The 22,862-nt window shown below is 44.2% G+C and overlaps 1 protein-coding gene across 1 annotated transcript in view; it reads right to left on the bottom strand.

The window, feature by feature from the left end:
* The window catches only part of itfg1 (integrin alpha FG-GAP repeat containing 1), a 148,936-nt gene that overhangs the window by 88,144 nt on the left and 37,930 nt on the right, over positions 1 to 22,862 (bottom strand). Inside the window, exons 8-9 of the mRNA XM_079997728.1 lie at positions 20,411 to 20,498; positions 10,359 to 10,453 (exon numbers count right to left, since the gene is read on the bottom strand). Coding sequence (XP_079853854.1) covers positions 10,359 to 10,453; positions 20,411 to 20,498 — 183 coding nt within the window. The remainder of the gene's footprint in view (positions 1 to 10,358; positions 10,454 to 20,410; positions 20,499 to 22,862) is intronic.

Consider the following 22,862-nt stretch of genomic DNA (forward strand, 5'->3'; position numbering starts at 1 on the left):
AGATCAGGGCCCCAGACTAACCCTTTCCCACTAATAGCATTGGTGCGACCAACTTTCTCAGTGGGTCGCACCAGCACATGATTGGTCGCACCCCTTTTTTTTTTTTGGTACAGCATGGTATCAATCAATGACCTTACATGCTGATTAATGAAAGTGCAGGCAGGGACGGTGCAGGTAGGGAGAGACCCATCAGTGAAGAAGAAAAAGTACTTCTTTCAACCACAATAGTCAGGGCAGTAAGCAAGTACCCATGCCGGAGAGGAACCAACACTTTGGCCGTAAAAGCCCAAATTTGGTGCCCTCTGGCACATTCTAATGCCACTATTCCATATACACTGATCTTGATCTTGATATTACATAGATGATATAAGTTTGCCTACCAGATTGTAAACATGTAGTGAATTATTGTAAAGGTGAATTTTGTGTGTTTTAGCCCATACCATCCATAAATAGCTATTAATATCTAAAACCACACCTATTCCTGAATGATCACAAACTTTTGTAATTAAAATTCATTAGACATTATTTATTATGATTTTTAGATCAGTCAGGTTTATCAAGATATGCCACAATGAATCCGAGAGACCCCTGTTTTAGTCGGACAGTTGGAAGGTGGGTGCTGATGGAGGAACCATTTCTCCCAGAGAGAGATGCTCAAAGTTGGAACGGAGTTGAGAGCGGAGCGGGTTTTTAATTTTTTATTGATCCAAAATCCGAATATCAATGACCAACACTGGATAAAACAGATTGATATAAGCCCAAATAATTGCCATATTTAAGCAGGAGTGGTTTTAGAGGTGAAAGGAATTCAATAACTCCTTGGTTTTAATGATCACAGCAGGAGAACAACGTTTCAACTATAGCGTTATAATGCATCATTTTCCAGAATAAATGACTTTATCAAGCCATAAGGAAACAGTTGAAGAGACGGTCCAGATGAACAGCGGGGAGCAGGATTATTATATTTTATATATATTATATTTTCTTCTTCTTCTTCTTATTATTATTATTATTATTATTATTATTATTATTATTATTATTATTATTATTATTATTATTATCATCATCTTTAAATAGTCTACTGCAAAAGGGAGATTAAAAACAATGCTATTTGAAATGCATGGTGAATGCAAAGAAAGCGTGCTTCAGAGACATTGGATTGTTGCAGGGAGATGAATTGTCGGTTTTGTTTTAGAGGGGTCGTGTGGTGTTTAAGCACACATGAAATTATTTATGTATATTCATAGGAAAGGTAGATCATTTTATACATTTTAGAAAAACATGAACAGCTTGCGATTATGATGGGTTTTTTTTGCGTGTATTCCCATGACAGCCGATAACTGTCAATCGCACGATTATGAAATAACAGGCCCAGCCCTACAGCAAGCACGAGAAGCTAGCCGTTGCTGACGCTGAGTGTAAATGCATGGCGCGTGTAAATAAAATGTTACTTCTTATTCATCGCATTTTAGGCAGCCTTTTGCGATGACAATTTATCGGTCAGCACTATTTTCAATGCGTCTGAATGATGGCTCTGCTGTAATAAGTGGAATGTGAATAAAGATTATCCATTCATTCGTCCATTCATTAAGCCCAAAAACATCTGTGTGGCGTATATGAAAATGTAGCGCTCACTGAAGACGGCTCTCCGCTCTCTCCTCAGCAGGATACAACCTTTCAGGCTGAGTGAGTGCACGCACACGCACACGCACACACACACACACACACAGACACACACACACACACACACACACACACACGTTCATATGAAGCATGTGGGGGCGGGACTGATACAGACAGATAGGCACATTCCTCAATCATCACGCTCGCATTGTTTTGAAGCGGAGGCTAATGGCCGTAAATGTGCATGCATAGCGATTCACAACTTGTTAATCAAAACTATTTTATTAGAATCAAAAATGAATGTAATAAAGTCGCTGGCTGGACTTCAATGAGTAGATGGCTGTTTGGCCGGCAGCTGGTGCCTATGGAATGCTACACTGACATGAATGTGACTCTGACCACCATCGCAAACTCTCAAAAGCTGGTCACAGTCTGGAGCCCTGCTGAGAGACGAGCAGCCAGACAGTTAGTCAGTCAGACGGACAGACGGAGCTGGACCCAGTGATGGAACAGCTCCATGTCTGTGTGGCAGGTGAGCAGGGTTGCTGTCACAGTCTCGTCATTGACCTCCTCGACTATCCGAGGGAGGGTGTGTCTGCCCCCACTGTTGGCTTTGCCAGCAGGAAGCTGGCAAAGCCTTCAAGAGGGCACTGTGGGTGTGCATGTGTCACTTAAGAATATACAGTATGTAGAGAATTAATCTATCTGATGTCATCGGAAGTTATTGTATCTACAGTATCAATCTATATAGAGAAAGGAAGCAAGAAGAGAGAGAAGACCCAACCACAACCAAACGCCACCACTCACCTTCGCCCGGACTGCACAATATGAGGATCACGGATCGACTACTACAGACCTACAAGTAAACGACCCTACTCATGCTCGCTTCGAGTGATCGCCGATGATGGTAGACCTGATTTTTCGGGTGGGGATGACGTGGTTTGAGCAGCCACACGTACCCTGGGTCTAGGTAGCTGGGCTCAGGATCGGTGTGGCTGTATGCCTGTTGACCGTTAGCGAAATCAACGAGGCAAAACCTCCATCCCCACACACACACAGGAGAGGAGCACTTGTCATGACACTCTTTACAATAAACTGGCGTGCGTCAACTCCATTGCCTGTGTCCCTGTGTAGGAGGGCCCTGAAAACAACACTCGGGCGGTTTGTGGTAGGCGGAACTGCCACACTGATATTGGTACGTAAACATGCCAAACCTCAAAAATAAAACAACAAGTAGATGTGAGTTAGGTGTGTGTGTGTACCATAACATGGAGAGAAGGCTGCAGAAGGAAGGCTGACTTTACAGGACTGAATGAATCACTGGCAACCCTGCTGAAACGCACGCAGGCATGGGGTGAGGTGTCTGCGTCAAAGAACAGTAGCTCAAAATTTAAGTAGCTGGAAGAAGCTGTTTTCATTTATCTCTCTTATGCCATCCAGTTTATGACTGTGTTTTATTTTCTGGGATTATGGGTAAAAAGGGGGGAGGGGCGGGGGTAACTGTTGTTTTTTTTTTTTCCCATTTTACGCCACTAAAAACGTAACTTTTAATCATACATGTCTACCTATCGCAGGAGAGCCATTTATTTGTATTGGAGATTTGAACCTAAAGATTTGGATGGACAGTTTAACTCCATCCAACTGATGGAAAACATACTAATTGACATTACATTTGTTGTAACATTTCAACATAACAATTCCCCTTAAATTTGGATGGAAGCGTACATGTGGAACCTACCAATTTAACAAAAAGATCACGATCTGCTCAAATAATTGCGATCAGGCAACTCTGTAATAATTGTGACTGCTCTAATTGCAGGATGTCCATGGGGCATTAAACGCCCAGATAGTAACACCCCACACAAGCTCTTGCTTCAGAGGACTCTGCCTCTCTTCATCCCTGCAATCTGAGAGGAAGAAGCTCTCTGTCTCCAGAGGACACTGGCTACACTGTTTACATGGTTGTAGGGCGTCTGTATGTAACCGTCTCAGGAATGGAGGGAAACAAATCGATTGACTTGAGCATGAAAACATTTTTTACATTTTCTTAATTGTCACGCTGACACTTAACCCGATATTTACATTGAAAATGTTAAGGGGCCTGTCACACCAGTTGTATCTATTGTTTAATTGATCGCTTGGCGACACTGCTGCATCTCAAAGTCTATAACGTGTCGGCCTGAAAGACAAGCTGACTTGATTTATGATGTGCGTTATCTTCACAAGTACCACGAGTGATGTCTGTATTCTCTTTGGAAGAACGATTATACTGCGTTCCGCTGTCTAATGATGGTCTATGGTGGTTCAATGGCTTGATACATTTTACTATAAAATTGTTCTCATAATAATAATTGCTTATTATGTATAGAGTTGGAAAGTAACTAGTTACAACTACAGTCACTACCTTATTAAGACTTAACAGAGCATAACTTAAATTCAGAATTTCAATAATTGTATTTGAGTTATTTTATAACAAAGTATTGTACTCAGCATTTTTTTAATTTGAATGACATTCAAAAAGTAAGTATTCATCTGTATAAACTCTAATCGAACTTGGAGACGTCACAGGAAATATTTTAAAGGAGTATTCAAGAGCAATTCAAAGCAAAGCTGTGCTCAGGTGATGGACTCAATTTTGGTCAACTGTACAACTGCCGCGAATAAATCTTACCATAACATCTTAACATCTTATTCATGAATTGTGCTTGCCCCTGTTATTTACAAACGGATTACAGTGTGCACTCGAAGATACTGTGTTCCAAATACACTGAGTGAAAAGAGTTACTCAATAAGTAATTACTTGAGCAGAATTATTAAACTATATGATATACTCTGCCTCGAGTCAATTACCTCAACACAACATCTACTTTCACTCAAGTAAATGATCCCTGCAGTAGCAGTACTCTAACTCAAACTCAAATAAGGATTTTGAGGATAGGAGCACCAGCACAGAATTTAGGGGCACCACTGAAACTAACATGCAATGCAACGCATTCATATTTGTATGTCATTGCATCTAGGACAGAGTTAGTCTGTAAATGGAGTTCAACTAGCCAACCCGCAATGCAACTCTTTAATCATTCTTTAATCATCAAGTGATGCTTGCAACAACTCTGTCCTGTGGACGACCTGTGGGATGACAAGAGCACAGCTCTTTGTTACACAGAACTGCCACCAATCCCCGTCTTTGGAGAACGAACTCACCATTTCTATAAGCAACCTATCACTACTCCAAGGGGAGGAGAACCCCCACATGTGAGACAAATAAACATAGAAACATGTACATGGAAAAATATAAACACAGAAATGTCAGATGACAACATGTATCGACAAAACTGGAACAGCAATTGGTCACGTGGCCTCTTCCTGTCATAGTTATGGCAGTAAATGAGGGAGGAAAGGAGAGGGATGTAACCATGGGGGGTGTTCAAAGAAGGTCCTGGTGTTGTGTTTATGCCTGTGATGAGTCCGCCTGTATGTCCACAAGTATGTATGTGAGTGAGTGAATTGTTGTTGTTTTCACTTCTCATTCGCACAGCAGAAACACTGCGGTGACCTTCTTTCCAAACAACCGGGAGTGGAAGGCGCAAAAATGGCGTAACTCTCACGGGGGAAACGGTGGAAACATCAAATAGCGAAGAGAGTCATGAACCGTTGATTCATGTGTTCACACATAAAATGAGCCTCACCACATTTTTTTTTTTTTTTCCTATATCCAGTCCTTACTGTTTGCACAAAACTCTGTAGGCTTATTTTTGCACAGTTTGAAATTTATATCCTAAGCCTTGTAGCTTTTTTTTTTTTTTTTTCCATTGGAAATGACCTGATATCAAACCAGAAATGTGCTTCACTGCTTATCGTCAGGGAAAGTACCAATATCCCCTCATAGTAAAACTAAGTGAAAAGAAACCGCTGCCCAATTCTATTAGGTCGGTGTGTGTGTGTGTGTGTGTGTGTGTGTGTGTGTGTGTGTGTGTGCATGTGATGTGTGTGTGTGGGATGTGTTCATTGTAATGTGTCCACCCGTGAGTGTATGGGACTAGTCCCAATTGGTTCTGGTGTATGAGGTCAGTATTATATTGTAGCGTCTCTAAGCAGCGGAAAAGGCCCCGAAGCCACCCCTGAGTCCTGCAGCCGCACAGACACTCCACGAACTCAGGAAACCCCCGAGCACCTCGCCCTGCAGCAACAAAAGACCCCCTAGCCTCCAGAGAAGCCAGAAGCCCAAGGAGCAACATGCAGGCACGGCCCCTGAGGAACATAAAACAAGACGCAGCCGCAGTTGCAGAACCATCCTAGTAGCCGAGTCGGCTCAGAGCAGGACACTTGGATGTCAGCCCCCCGGTATTTCACAGAATCAATCAATCAGACTCCAACCTCTCCATCATGGGCAAGACCAAATAGCTGTCTAAGGACATCAGGGACAAGATTATAGTCCTGCACAAGGCCGGAATGGGCTACAAGACCATTTGCAAGAAGCTGGGTGAGAAGGAGACAACTGTTGGCGTGATTATTCGAAAATGGAAGAAACACAAAATGACCGTCAATCTCCCTCGGTCTGGGGCTCCACGCAAGATCTCACCTCGTGGGGTATCAATGATCATGAGAAAGGTGAGGGATCAGTCCAGAACTACACAGGGGGAGCTTGTTAATGATCTCAAGGCAGCTGGGACCACAGTCACCAAGAAAACCATTGGTAACACACTATGCCGTAATGGATTAAAATCCTGCAGCGCCCGTAAGGTCCCCCTGCTCAAGAAGGGACATGTACAGGCCCGTCTGAAGTTTGCCAATGAACACCTGAATGATTCAGAGAATGCTTGGGAGACGGTGATGTGGTCATCGAGCTCTTTGGTATCAATGCAACTCACCGTGTTTGGAGGAAGAGGAATTCTGACTATGACCCCAAGAACACCATCCCCATCGTCAAGCATGGAGGTGGAAGCATTATGCTTTGGGGGCGTTTCTCTGCTAAGGGGACAGGTCGACTTCACCACATCGAGGGAAAGATGGATGGGGCCATGTACCGTGAAATCCTGGGTGACAACCTCCTTCTCTCAGCCAGGACACTAAAAGTGGGTCGTGGATGGGTCTTCCAGCATGACAATGAACCAAAACATATAGCCAAGGCAACAAAGGAGTGGCTCAAGAAGAAGCACATTAAGGTCATGGAGTGGCCTGGCCAGTCTCTGGACCTTAATCCTAAAGAAAATCTGTGGCGGGACCTGAAGCTTCGAGTTGCCAAGCGACAGCCTCGAAACCTTAAGGATTTGGAGAGGATCTGCAAAGAGGAGTGGTCCAAAATTCCTCCAGAGATGTGTGCAAACCTGGTAATCAACTACAAGAAACGTCTGACCTCTGTACTTGCCAACAAGGGCTTCTCCACCAAGTACTAAGTCATGTTTTGATAGGGGATCAAATACTTATTTCACTCAATGAAATGCAAAATAATATATATATTTTATTTAATGTGATTTTCTGGATTTTCTTTTTGATATTCTTTCTCTCATTGTTATAATAAACCTACCAAAAATTACCACTAAAATTATAGACCGTTCATTTCTTTGTCAGTGGGCAAACTTACAAAATCAGTGAGGGATCAAATAATTATTTCCTCCACTGTATATTAATTTTCGCTGCTGCTACCAATTAGTGAGATGGGTAGGTTGTTCCATCGAGTGAGGTCTTCTTCAATGGATTTGCGCAATGAAGGAAAGTTAAGGGTAAACAGATCTGACAGATTGGTGGAGATATCAATACCAAGGTGTCTAATGTTGCCCGTTGTGATGGTTAAGGGATGGGCTACAGCATTCCAGTCTTCTCCACTGAGTGGTAAGGCTGAGGTTTTAGTCAAGTTTATTGAACGGTCTGAGATGAAGAGAGATGAATTTTGATATAAGATTGAACACTTCCATTGGGGATGATATTGAGTTCTGTAAATATAACAAAATATCATCTGCATATCAACAGATTTTGTGAGTTTCCTGTTTGTATGACAATTATATTACTGTTTTGCTGGATTTTGCTGTGAGGGGTTCAATAAAAATGGCAAATAGTAAAGGCGAGGAGTGGATATCCTTGTCTTGTGATACAGTGTAGAGTGAAACGCTGTGGAGTGTAACCGTTGGTGATGACAGAAGCAAAGGGTGAGTTGTACAGAATTCTGAATTGAATGAGAGTGACTCTCTAAAGCCAAATTTGTTGAGGGTGGAAAAGAAATATGTCCAATTAACTATGTCCAATTAAAGAAGCAATAACGGTATTTAAGTTGTTCCTTAGAGCTATGCTAATCAGAATGAATAAATGGCGCAAATTGTTGGATGCGTGTCTGCCCTTAACAAAGCCTGTCTGGGCCGGGTAAATTATAAATGGAATTACTTTTTCAGTTCTTTTGGTTAGTGTTTTACTTATGATCTTTAAATCACAATTAATTAGGCTTATGGGTCTATAACTGGAGGTGAGGGTTGGGTCCTTATTGGGTTTGAGCAAAACAGAAATGAGAGCAGCGTTCATGTGCGGAGGCATGGTGGAGGTTGACCTAATCTCTGTAACCATTCTGATGAATAGTGGGGATATGAGTGGCCAGAAGTGTTCATAAAATTCCACTGGGTAGCCATCCGATCCAGGTGATTAACTGTTGCGGATAGAGTGAGAGCTTTCCTGAGTTATTCTGGAGTAAGTGGTTGATCTAATGTGGTAGCCTGCTCTGTGGATAGTTCAGGGAGGTCGAAATCATCGAGGAATTAGTTAACATTTGATACATTTGATTCATTATTTGAGGGATATAGCTAATTATAAAAGTCTGAATATTTTATTGATGTCTTGCGGGATGTGTATGTAATAAATAGATGGTTCAATTCTTTATCCGTCAGAAGTGAGAGGGTTTTAAACTGCCACATGCCGGGAGGGTTCAGGTTGGTTTCATTTTTGCGGTTGAAACTAATCGGCCCGTCAGCAGAGATAACAATTGGGTGGAATCCAGGAAATAATAGTGTTTCACATGATGTAGTAGCAATGCCTACAATGGCTGCAAAATGGGACTAAATGGTCGCAGTCTGGAGCCTTGGACTAGTGATAGCTTAGAAGTGTGACTCTCATTTTAAGTGTGTCCATTGCAATTTCACGAAGGAATATATCGTATGATGTAAGATATTCCCCTCTCTCTCCTTCAACAATCATATCTGTCTCTGAGATGGGCAGCCACATGTCAAGATCCGTTAAAATATCTCTCTCTCTCTCTCTCCCTCTCCCTCTCCCTCTCCCTCTCCCTCTCTCTCTCTCTCTCTCTCTCTCTCTCTCTCTCTCTCTCTCTCTCTCTCTCTCTCTCTCCCAACCAAAATGAGACATGTCAACAGGGAGTGCTAGCTTGTGTTTCTCCTACAGGCCCATAATATTGGGTTTTTTGTTCACGTGTGTGTGAATGTGTAAGTGAGATGAGCCTGTAATGCTTCTATTTTGGATGAAGGAGAAAAAAGCGAAATTGGGAGCCGTTTGTGTTGTGGCAGATGGGACGCAAAGAGGGGCGGTGTGTGTGTGTGTGTGTGTGTGTGTGTGTGTGTGTGTGTGTGTGTGTGTGTGTGTGTGTGTGTGTGTGTGTGTGTGTGTGTGTGGGTGTTCGTATGTATCTGTGTGGAGCTCCTGCTGACATGAAGAACAGAAGTGAAGACATTTAACAAGACAGTACGTTGGTGGCTGTTGTTTGTGTGTGTGTGTGTGTGTGTGTGTGTGTGTGTGTGTGTGCGTGTGTGTGTGCGTGCGTGCGTGTGTGTGTGAGACAGTGTGTTAAATGCATGTAGTTTCAACCACAGATATTGAACCCTGTTTGCCGGTGAGCAATTTGTAAAATGTTGTCATGTTTTCAGAATACAAACAGAATGAGAATGACTGGATAGATTGCAGATTGTTGATGTTCAACACGGCCGTACCAGGAGAAGACAACCTGGTCAGCAGCCAGCCCTGCCCACTTTCTCACTTTCTTATCAAAGGCTTAGCTGACAAATGACGTATGGTCAGTTTGTCGGCAGACAAATGAATGTATTGTAAGCTTCTTTGGATGAAAGGGCCTCGACGGATGTTAACCTAAGACTGTTTGTCAACGAGAATTGAAGCGGACCGAAAACTAAGTCAAGATTAGAATTGAGACGTCAGCCGAACAGAGTGGACATGACTTAAAATAGAAAGCAGAAGAGTAGAAAGATTAGAGTCCTTTCTTTGGAATAGAGCACAGTGAACAGTAAAACAGTGAACATGCCTTTTGCTGAGCCGTTCAATTAACTTATTTGAGCCTTTGAATTTGATATACACACCAAATATATACAGTATATATACAGTTTATTGTGCTTTTGCAGAAGCTAAACCGGCTCAAATGACAGAAAAAGCCTCCGTCTAATTCACAAAGCACCTACGAATGGTGAAATGCACCACAAAGTGTGCTGCCAGGCAAGAAGCACAGGCGCACCGAGAGGCTGTTTGCATATTTAAAAGAGGTATGATTCATACATCTGGTACAAAATTGGCCCCTTTCTATTCAAATAAGCCTTGTTGCAAATAGCGTTCCAATTCACAAACACCAGTGCTAATAGCCACTCGCAATTAGAGAGACTCTATTACCGTCTGCAGACACCTGCAAAGTAAACCCGGGTTCCCCCGATCACCCCAATATCCTTTGTGAATCGGATGCTAAGACGGCACAGATAGCGGGCGCAATTCATGGTTCATGGTGCCCCTCTGTGTACCTCGTTCTGGCCCCGTGTGGCCAGGTAGATGGCGCTGTGCTGGCAGGCATTGTCCTGACACACTGGGAGGAGGTGGTCCTGGTCGCCATCACCATCTGGAGGCACAGAGAACAATGTTCAGTGTGTGGGGGGGGGGGGGGGGGGGGAGTCAGACGGTCAGATGGAGAGGGACCGGTGTTGTCTCAAAGCGACAGGACGTTTGGCCTCCGTGTTGCCAAAAAACAAACAAAGGAAAGTGAAATTTAACACATCGTTTTAATGTTTATCACTTGAGCAGATTGCCGGGTGGCGCTCACGAAGCTTTCGCCTTTTTTTTTTCATGACTTCTGTTTCCCCACAATAAAAGCAAACTTACTGTTGTTTTTCTTGGCGCGCGCGCGTGCGAGGGGCGCCTGTTTATCTCACACTTTCAATTCGCACAACCGTCTCTGACTCGAAACGTCATTTCATCAACTGTTTTTAATTGTTATTTGTTATGAGCAAAATGCTATAAGATGGGATGGGGGGTGGGGAGAGAGAGAGAGAGAGAGAGAGAGAGAGAGAGAGAGAGAGAGCGAGAGAGCGAGCAATGAACAAGTAATGAACCTTGTCACTGATGCCTCCTGTCAGCTCTGTGATGCGCGCATGCACACACACACACACACACACACACACACACACACACACACACACACACACACACACACACACACACACACACACACACACACACACACACACACACACACACACACACACACACACACACACACACACACCTGTCCCATCTGTCTAGTCCTATAGGCCATCCATCCATCCATCCACCCATCCATCCATCCACTCTTGCTCCTCAGGTGCCCCTAGAGCCAGGAATCAGCAGAGACCTTATGATAGGAGACCGTCATGATTCTTAATTATTCAACTCAATGAGGCTTAGTGATAAATCATGAGTCAGTCGGTCTTACCGAGTTTCATTTCATAGACATTATTAAAAAAAAAACAGAAGCAGCGATGTTCCCTCCCAACCAATAATAAAATCAACCAATTGCATGCAAAAATAGCAAAAATAAAAAGTAAATATCAATCCAGGACGTCAATTTAAATAAATCTCTATCAATAAATAAAATTGTGATACTTGAGCGGGGATTTTCTTTCTCCCATTTTGACCGACTCCCCCTCGACTGTCCTCCATCTATCTGTCTTACACCCTCCTTCTCTCTCAACCTTTCCGCTATCCTTCTGCAACCACCTCCCCCTATCTCTGCTTCGCCCTCTCTCTCTCCCTCCCTCCCGCTGGTGGAGGGGTGCGTGGTGCAGCCGGGACAGGCCGATGATGACAGCGGAGACGTTGAAAGGAGCTGAAGTTGAAACAGAGCGAGCGCGAGCAGGATAGGAGTGTAGAGACCGTGCTGATAAGCATAACGACACATTGCCATTCAGGATACAGCGCAGCACCAATAACAATGCAAATTGCGCTGTGCACACACTCAGACAAGCGTGTGAGACGTCTCACACACACACACACACACACACACACACACACACACACACACACACACACACACACACACACACACACACACACACACACACACACACACACACACACACACACACACTTTCCTTGTTCCCATCCCCTATGGTCTGGACTTTATGTTAGGCCATGTATACAGTGTATTTTGATTTTACTTTTTAGTTTTTTAACAGTGGCCCTGGCTCCACATTTGAACATGTGGGTTGATTTGCAACCCACTGGGCGTCCCTGCCTTTGTGGCTCGCCTGGCTCAAAGACACTTCAGTTAGCAAGGTTACACAGTCCTGTCTCATTTGAATGTCTAGACTGGAGAAAACCCAACGTGGCAGAAAAATTTAGAACATATTCATATTAAATAATAAACTAATGATGAAAAAAAAAAAAGAAAACATTTCAAATCACATTATTTTTAATTAACTACCTTCCCTCATTCAGTATTGACTTCCTATAAGGGGCGGGAGGTGAACAGACTGTGCAGAGTCAGTACAGTTGAACTTGGGCACTCATGGTTGCAAGCTTTACTGCATTACTGCAGCAACAGGAGGCTGGATTGCTGGTGGGTTGGTGGGGGCGCTCACCACCAGCCTCCAGCCTCCAGCCTCCAGCCTCCAGCCTCCAGCACCACCAGCACTGTGGCGGAGCGTGCTGCTCAATGTGAGGTGAACTTGCCGCACAAAATACTGAGCAGTGTGCGAAATGAATGATCCAGGGGGATGACCAGAATGGTCTCACGATATGACGGAGATCTCCCTGGGGTATCTTCACTGATCAAGTCTTTCAATATCTTCGTAAAAATCATAAAATGTATGCCAGCGCTAAGGTGAAGTTCACACACAAATCATTTTAGGGGAAAGGCTCTCTAAGAGCTAAAACTTCACCGTCATCATCCAAGTGCAGCAGAGCTTATTGACGCTGATATCCACACAAACCCTCAACCAGCAGCACTGCTTCATCAGATCTATCTTGTCATTTGCATCCACTTGTACATGAAATTGTGCAAATTAAAAGCTGGAATTGGAAACAGGAAGCTCACAGGTTTGGATCATTAGCATTTGGATTAAAATACTCTCACACTTGATTAAAATAATGTGTATTCCTTCCAATTAATATTTATTCAAATAACGTCCAGTGTCATAGGAAACCGTGACCCGTCTGCACATGCACATGCACATTTTAACCTGCTGTCTGAATTTCAGACACCTTCTTTTTTCAGTCTTCATTCACCTTCTCTTTAAAAGGAAACAAAACAGGCTCTGCTGTGAGTAACAGACATATCGACGACTACTGCTGATGTCAGAGAGAGAGAGAGAGAGAGAGGGAGAGAGAGAGAGAAAGAGAGAGAGAGAGAATGGATCAAGGATTGTTGAAATAAAACATGGCTATATTACTTAAATAAACTCAAAGCAAAGCAAGCCCCTGAGCCCCTTTTTTCTTTCTTTCTTTCTTTCTTTCTTTCTTTCCAAGCTGTGTCGACTGGATTTAGAAGAGGGCGGTGGAAGACACAGGTGAGAAGAAATAGTGGAAAAAAGAGAGTGATGGATGGATTTCACAAAGAGAGCGTGATGAGAGCACAGGGCGGGTGAGAAGGGGAACGAGAGAGCGGGGTCCACGGAGATGGAGATGGAGATGGAGGGAGAGGAGAGGAGGAGAGGTTGGATGTAACACACTATAATGAGATGAGTGGAGACAGACTGCCCAGGAGGGAGAGCGCCTCTCCAGTTAACACTGAAACTAACCTGGGTGAGTGCACGCGCACACACAAAAAACCCCACTTAGGCTGTCATGATACGCAATTAAGTGCACAGATATACATGTATCTCGCTCATTCTTAAGCATAAACAGACAGCTTTATCTAAATTTTAAATGTGACCTCCCGATATACGTCTTATACGGACACTCTGTATAAGAATATATACTTCTACAGAAAGAGGGAGAAGGTGTTCCCACAGTCGTTCTACCTGCGGTGAGCTGGCTGGCGTGCAGTCAGAGCGGTTTCGTGCCGTTTTAGCTAATAATGAATTATGCATCAGCTGCTGTCACTTTGAAAAATGCAATTACCTCAGTGATAAGGCAGTTGGGCCGGCATTGTCTGGCATGTGCTGCACATCTATTAAGAGCGCCGCAAACAGCACTGTTAGCCCAACCAAAAAGGAAAAACTTACTGTATGGACAAAGAGAGATAACTGGAAAAAATGGCGCCACACACACACACACACACACACACACACACACACACACACACACACACACACACACACACACACACACACACACACACACACACACACACACACAGAGACACACACAGACACACACAGACACAGACCTAATAGAATTGGGCAGCAGTTTCTTTTCACTTAGTTTTACTATGAGGGGATATTGGTACTTTCCCCGATGATAAGCCGTGAAGCACATTTCTGGTTTGATATCAGGTCATTTCCAATGAAAATATTAAAAAAAGCTAAAAGGCTTAGGATATAAATTTCCAAACTGTCCACAAATAAGCCTACAGAGTTTTGCTCAACAATAAGGACTGGCTATAGAAAAAACCCCAAATGTGGTGAGGCTCATTTTATGTGCGAACACATGAATCAACGGTTCATGACTCTCTTCGCTATTTGATGTTTCCACCGTTTCCCCCGTGAGAGTTACGCCATTTTACGCCTTCCACTCCCGGTTGTTTGGGAAGAAGGTCACCGCAGTGTTTCTGGTGCGCGAATGAGATGTGAAAACAAACAACAAAAAAGAAGAAGAAAAAAAACAAAAACAAAAAAAAAACAGTTGAAGGGAAAAAACATACGTGTGTTAAATTCGTTTTGGTAGAGAGGGAACGGAAGCAACAGGGATGCAGTGATATGCACTTCCTTCCATTCTTCAAGACAAAGGAGCTTCGACCATATGGATAAAAACGTTGAAGGAAGGCCGACCATCTGCCACGGTGGCGAAAGAAATAGCCCAAAAGTCAGATGGTTGACGCAATCGGATTGGTTTGGTGGATTTGTGCCTCTTACTTATGCTTTCTTTTTCCAAATATCAGTATAAATCAGATATGGTTTTTAACTAAAGTAGTGTAACTGTGTGAGAAATGCAGGAGAGCAAAAGTATATGTTTTCTTTGAAATGTAATGGAATAAAAAAAGTCTTTGAAATAGGATAAGTACTTGTACTTGAAAGGGCATTGTACTTGTACTCGTCTCCCGGGTTCAGAGGTTGGTACTTGAGGATATTCTCTTAAGCTTGGTATCAGACCGGTGGTAGCACTGTTTACTGATTGGACGAGGAGAGTGTCCACTCATCCTCCTCCCCTCCCTTTGTCCGTCCGCCGCTCCCTCCTCCTCTCAATCCCCTCTGCAACACTTTCTTTCCCCCCGTCTTTCCCGTGGCGTTCCTCCGCCTTCTTTGAAGCCAGGCCGTGCACCTCCTCCACCTTTCATCCACCACCCGCCCGTCTCCCATCGCTGCGTGCTGCGAGGCCAGAGCCCTGGCAGCCGTTTCAGTGTTGCCGTTCTTTAATCAGAGCCAATAAGTGTCCGACGAGCTGCTGGAGCAGAGAAGCAACTGTTGATGAGACAGATCGATGAGGCTTTTAACTGCAACATTATTTTTTTCTGTTTGAATTTTAGATTAACTGTGTATACAGGATGTACATGTTTGCATATGGATGGAAAGGAGAAATATGATAAACCAACATAGAGACTTTAATTTTCAACCAAAAGCACATGAGAGTGGGTGAACTAACGTGTGTGTGTGTGTCTCTATGAACTGAGTACACATGCGCTGGATTACATAGGCAGTGTGTGTTTTTAAATCTAGGGTGAAAATCAAGCACATTGGTCAACTTCTATCCCAACAAAACATTTATTCTGTTTCCTACTGCCAAGCATTTAGGGGGGGACTGAATGCATTTGGATCCATACGAGTGCCGCAACATAAACAATGTTCCTTTCCGCTCGCTGTCTGTTTCGCTGCCGTTCGACAGCGTGCGCGTCTGTGTGCACTGTCAAAGCCAACCTTGTCCGACTCGGGCCCCGGCTCATCTGCGTACGCCACCTTCCCTCTCCATCTGTTCGACGGTATCGAGAGCGCAAACTGATCCATTCGGCAGAAGAGTGACAGCGTTTCCAAATGTTACGACTGAAGATGAAAGATGGAGGACCCTGTAAGATCTGCGCGCCTGATAGGCTGCGATCCTAATTGCAATTCCGGACTAACGCTTGGAAAGTGAGGAGCTTCACCATCCGCCTCTGGTTCTTTTTGGGGAGGATGTTGCACGACCCGTATCGTGATATCATGTTTAATAGGCTGACATATCACAACCCAATTAAGGAATTTGCACAGTTTGACAGTGATCTGATGGATGAATGAGTGAGCAATAAAGTAGACTCTCTGTAGGCATCAGTGAGATAATTACGCCCTTATTTTTTACATTTTTGGGCAGTTTTATTTATTTATTTACTGTAGAAAACCGTGGGAGAGACAGGAAATGGGGGCAGGTAGAGGGAGAGACACAGCAAATGACTGCAGGCTGGATTTAAACACAAGTTGTTGCGGGCGTTTTGCCTATATGGTGTGCACACTGCTCCGCCACCAGGATGGCCCCTAATTACTCTTTAACTAGGGCAGAACGATTTCAGAAAATAATATAATTGCAATTTTTTTTTGGCCAATACTGCAATTGCATATTTTGTATGCAATTTTTTTTTAAGTTCCTTATCTCCTGAATTATTTACTAAACACAAGCAATAAATCATTGTATAGTTTGACCAACACAACATTGGATACAGTCAACATATAAACTGCTCTTTCCTGTCGACCGGGCCCACGTGTTATGATGAAATGAGATGAATTGATATGAACAACATATCTTTACTTAACTATTTAATTGTAAAAAGACAAACCTTCAATCACAATAGAATATTAACTGATTGATTTAACTTCAAGCCTTGTAAGTGTTAGAATCTTGAAATTAACTTTCGGAAAATATGCTAATATACTTCGACATAGCTGCTCCATGCGAGAGTCACGGAGAAAGTGTCCCCATTACGCAGGGTTTATCTCCATAAGGAGACATGAAATCAGGGCAGCTTTTGAACAAAGTGCTATGCACTGTTAGCAGACAGCAAGGTCCGTGATTAGGAACTGGAATAAATATAATCATCACTTTTTTGCACAGAACTTCAGGTAAGTACAATGATTTTCTTGGACATCTCAGGTATAGTAAGTAGGAAGGAACCTCAATTTCAAATAGAAGACTATTTCATGACTGTCAAGGCTTAGTATTTGTAAAAATGAATTCAAAACGTCTTAAGAGTTTTTAAGGACCATTAATGTTAATGGGGCAAATTGGGAATGGTGCTGACGGGAGGGGAGAGGCGGTGTGTGTGTGTGTGTGTGTGTGTGTGTGTGTGTGTGTGTGTGTGTGTATGTGTGTGTGTGTGTGTGCGTGTGTGTGTGTGTGCGTGTGTGTGTGTGTGCGCGCGTTCCCTTTTCAAATTTTCTTTCACATGACAAGGCTTTTGCTAAATTTCACACACCTTGCAAGTAGTTGATCTGGCTGTGGCAATCATGGTCTTTAAATGAGCCTCCGATATGGAAATACGAGTCCGCGATAAGTCACATTGCAACTCATGAAAAATTTCAACTGTGTGGAAAACGTTCAGAGAAAAAAAGTACTGAAGGCAAAACCTGAAATGTTCAAGGCACTGTATGAACCACAGTCCAGTGAACACCAGCATGACAGGCAACAGGTGGCATCCCGGATGCTCAAGCTCAAGATCTAGAGATTATTTGTCACATACATATACAAACGGTCATACATACTGTATATGCAGTGAAATGTCATGACACCCAGTGATTACGCACCATAAGCTCTATGTATTTTGTTGCGTTTTGTGGAAGAGATAATTAACAATCAGGGATCTTCTGTGGATCTTCGTTCTAGTAACGGGACTTTTTCTTGGACATTTGCATTTTTTTTTTTTTTTTATGTTTATTTTCACAACTCTGCCTTAGTGAGCTGGGTGAGATGATATTCACGATTAGTAGGGCGGTAATGTTAAGAGCTATTCGGGGCAACGACGCCTTGCATCTGAAAGATTAAAAAAAACAAAAAAACCATCGCCGCACATAGACGAGAGACGCAAATGATAAAAGACGGTTGGTCACGAGATGACAGTGAAAACAGACTCAACGCTGCAGAGAAACAAAATGGTGCTGACAGGAGGAGATGAGAGAGAAAAGAGCATCTCTCCTCCCAAAATCAGTCAGTTTATTACAAGTGTGACCCTCAAAGGCTTCCATCCCCTGATAACGAGGGCAATGTCTTCATGTGACATTTCCAAGGAGGCGGGGGCTGACAAAAATACAGATTAATGAAATGAAAAGGTTTTGCTCTTATCTGGTTCTTATAATAAGCCCAAGATTTGAAAAGGAAAAAAAACGTTTCTACTTTCAGAAATGATTCTCACACACACACCACCACACACACACACACACACACACACACACACACACACACACACACACACACACACACACACACACACACACACACACACACACACACACACACACAGAAAATAATGCTGGCACGCACGCACGCACGCACGCACACACACACACACACACACACAGACACACAGACACACAGACACAGACACAGACACAGACACAGACACACACACACACACACACACACACACACACAAGGTCATTTCCTGGTGCCTCATATATTATTCCTAATTTTGGAAGGGGAAGTTTGTTCGCTAAATATTTCATGGACACCCCTAGCTCGTAAGAGATTAGCCGATTAATCTAGGCAATAAGCATGTGTTTCTATGTGTGTGGTGCGCTGCTGTGTACGTCTGAGGGTGTGTGTGTGTGTGTGTGTGTGTGTGTGTGTGTGTGTGTACCACTGCTTACGTGTGCCCCTGTGCAAATGGCATGCTTGTAAAGACAAAAAAGTTGAATAATAAAAAATGGATGTGAAAAAAACAAAACTAAATGAAACAAAAAAGACAATCACTTCACTAATGACAGCCTATTGTTCACACAGCAGAAAGCCTTCTCTCACACATGGGAATGGGGGACAAAAATGCCACAGTGTGCAATAATGGCCGTCCAATCCCCATACTTGGATGAAGCTTAGCGAAAAGTCAAAACTCAAATTTGCTGGTGCTCAACAAAAAACTAGTCACACATTTATTGTCCGTAGAGCGCCTCCTCCCTCCCCGGGTTGTCGTTCTTTAGAATCCAGGAAACCAGTTGTTTACAACCCCGCCCCCCCCCCAAAAAAAGAAATCAATTAGGCTGTTGTTGAGGGTTGAAATGGTATTCGGGAACGGAGTGGCGTGTGCTGGGGAGGGAAGGGGGTCGCTGTGGTTGAGCAGGGCTGCGGCCGGGAGATTAGAGAGCCATTGGAGATTTGCTGGGGGGATAAATCTAATGCTCAACAATGAAAATTGTTGGCTGAGAGATTGTTTAAGGGATAAGATGTTCACACACATACAAAAAATAAAAACAAGCTGGGTTTGTGCGTGTGTGTGTGTGTGTGTGTGTGTGTGTGTGTGTGTGTGTGTAGCTGTGTGATTAGAAAGCCGTAGTGAAAAAGCCAGGGAGTGCAGACAGTCATTTTGGAAGCAGTTGAAGCTAGACGGTTTCAAATGAGGAGGGAACTTAAAGTACTGGTAGCTAAGAACGGTACCACCGCCCGGGCCTACGGCACATACAAACACACTCGTACACAAACACACGCGCCCGCATGCACGTGTTTGGCTCTTTACCGGCCACAACCCAGCTCAGACACTGGTCACGGAAATGGCAGTTGAACACTTTTTTTTATTTATTTATTTTTTTTACACTCAATCTGTGTCACTTTCTCTGGCTGACCTAGATGCTGTTGTCAATTTATCTTAATCCATCATCACAGCCAGCATGAAGCGATCAGCTGTGTTTAAATGAACGGGAGCAGGGTGACTAACTTTTAGAAGTAGGCGCCAAGTTGGCAACCCTGCATCAGCTGTTGTTTGCCAAGACTGACAAAATGGTTGCCATATTTTCATTTCAATACCATTTTATAACTGAGTGGTAATGATCCTATATAATCACAATCCATATTTCAATATTCTCACTTGTTTCTCAATTTTTGACGGAGTAAATCAATGTGCCAGGATAACTAATTTGTTGACCGTGGGAGATGGTTGACAACGGCCTACATCCGGTTGCCCGGGCGAAGTGGGCAACTGTTATTGCTGGATCATGAGGGGGTGATGGTTTTTTTGAGAGGGATGGAGATACAGTGACTGGTAGAAAAAGCAATGCTGTGGTTCACATTTTAATGACAGGGCAATCTCGAAAATACAACCACACAAAGGCACAAACACACACGAATCAATGCTCTAAACGGACCCCCACCCACACAATCCTTCACCCAAAGCACTATTGTACACAGGCACGCAAACAAACAAACAAACAAACAAACAAACAGAAAAACAAACACACAGACACAGGTTTAATGAAATGTGAGTATAGGTCTATCTTACCAAAGTCAACAAAGGAGGACTGTCCGGCCACTTGGGTGTTAGGAGGAGGAACGGCTGGCAGCTCCTCTGCCTTGCTGAAGTTCCCTTGCTGAGAGAGAGAGGGAAGAGAGGGAAGAGAGAGAAAGAGAGAAAGATGTAGAGATGGAGGGATAGAGAGAGAGAGAGAGAGAGAGAGAGAGAGAACAGGCAATATCAATTTAGAAAAAAACCAAACACACACAAATCTCTATAATATCAAAATATTAGGCAATGAGCAGGTTTCTATGGACACTTCCCATTACCGGCAATAATTCAATTGCACAGAGTCACAGCCATTGTACCTACATGGTAACGGCTAGTCGATCTGTCGAAATCTGTACATTGCAACATTTTGCGGGCAAAATATTGAGTCAAGGGGCTTTCGTTACGGTTCAAGCTTTAATGCTCATTTTGCGGTTGAAGAACACAACTGTGCTCCTTTGACTTTGCGGTGGTGGGGTGTGGCTGTGTGTCAGATGCAGGTGGGAGAGCAGATGCTGCTGTGAGGGACAGGGTTGATGAGCAGATGCTTTAAAAGTGCCAGAGTTTCTCAAAACAGCAGTGCGGTGAGTACAATAGCGGCAGAGTTTATTTATCAGCTGAAAGGAGTGGCAATAATGGGATGGGTGGGGTGCAGGCTCTGTGGGTGGGGATGCGGCGGGCAGCCGCCTTCTTGCCTGTCACGCTCCTGATCCATCGTGCTTCTCGTCTGTCCCGAAATTTTAATCCCACTCACATTAGCTTAGAACACATACACTCTCACGCCAATCCTACTCCGAACTACACTCCATCGGACCAGGGTCTGCGGGACTGGAGGGGTGCGAGTGATTTGGGTTCAAATTGCCTGAAGGACTCGCACCCCCAACCCCACAATTTTAACTGCAACTACCAACAGCACACATTGAGCACTGGGGTTTTCCGGGGTGACCGGGCGCTGGTGGGTCGGTGAGCGGCATGGTTGGTCGGGGGGCGGTCGAGTGGGCCCCCTCCGGCGTGGCTGGAGTTCTGACAGCTTGAGCCTGGTGGCTTGGGATGTGTTGCGACCTGGCGAGGCTTCAGAGAGCGCCGCCAGGTCGCAGCACTAACCCGTTGTGGGTGTGGGTTGTGGTGTGGGGGGCGGCTGTTGGCCTTTTGCTTCTGCGGCACGGCTTCAATGCGGCGGGCGCCCGGGGTGCTGGGGGTGGCGGAGGGCCTGTAGACCTGGCGGCCTTCAAGTGCACCCCAGCACCCTCCTGGTTGCATTCCTCTCCTTTCCTCCCTCATTTGCTGCCATAACTATGACAGGAAGAGGCCACGTGACCAGTTGTAGTTCCAGTTTTCCTGGACCTAATTCACTGTTTTTCAATACATGTTGTCATCCAATGTTCATGTTTTTGTGTAAATGTTGTGTTTCTATGTTTATTTATTTCACTTGTGGTGATTCTCCCCCTCCTGGAGTAGTGATCAGTTGTTTATAGATCCAGACATGATAAATAGTTCTCCAAAGAGCGGGGGGTTGGTGGGAGTTCTCTAGAACAAAAAACTGTGCTCCTGTCATTCTACAGGTCATCCACAGGACAGAGTTATTACAGCAGTTCTTGATGATTTAAGAATTAATAAAGTCTGTCCTGGATGCAATGGCAGACTCTACAGACTTGTTTTGTCAAGAGGCAGAGCACGTCAACAACCTGCTCTTTAGAGGGAAGATTTATTATCAATCCCTGACCTCTCAAACCTTTCGACCACTCTAATGACATGACTGGAGCTCTAGCGCTCTGAATTATTTCCACCACCTTAATGGGTAAACCTTTGTTTAATAGCTGGTCCTGCTCAGGGGCCAGATTCCACTTGTGAGAAGTGGAATGGAAGCTTTTCCCCGCTGCTGCTTCAGGAAGTCCGACCGAAGAAGCAGCACCCACAGTGTATCCACGATGAGGGACCTCAGGTCAGCAAACCTAGTCTGTGCCGGCCACCAAGGTGCCACCAGAACAAGTTCCACCCCGTCCTCCCTCACTATGTCCAGCACCTGCTGCCACAGTGGAAGGGGAGGGAATGCATGCAGACGAGCCTGAGGCCAGTTGTGAGCCATTGCATCGTAGCCCAATGGGGGGGGGGGGGGTCGTCGTTTTGAATGAAGTACCATAGAGGACAATGTGTGTCGTGAAGCGAACAGATCTACCTTTGCTCAGCCAAATAGACGGCAGATCATGTCCATGACCAGCGGATGAATGTGCCAATTCAATGCTTGCGACCATCCCCTTGATAATAAGTCCACTCCGAGGTTCTGCCTGCCCTGAATGTGAGATGCTGACAGGGAACAAAGGTGGGAATGGGCCCACAGCAAAATCCTTGATGTCACTCTGACGACTGATATAAGCAATAGTCTCGAACGTGTAGGAATGTATCAGGACGTGGTGTGCCCCCAGCTGCAGTGCGGTGTATAACAGGGCCACCT

This window comes from Zeus faber (assembly GCF_960531495.2).
Source record: "Zeus faber genome assembly, chromosome: 3".
In the NCBI taxonomy this organism is placed as follows: domain Eukaryota; kingdom Metazoa; phylum Chordata; class Actinopteri; order Zeiformes; family Zeidae; genus Zeus; species Zeus faber.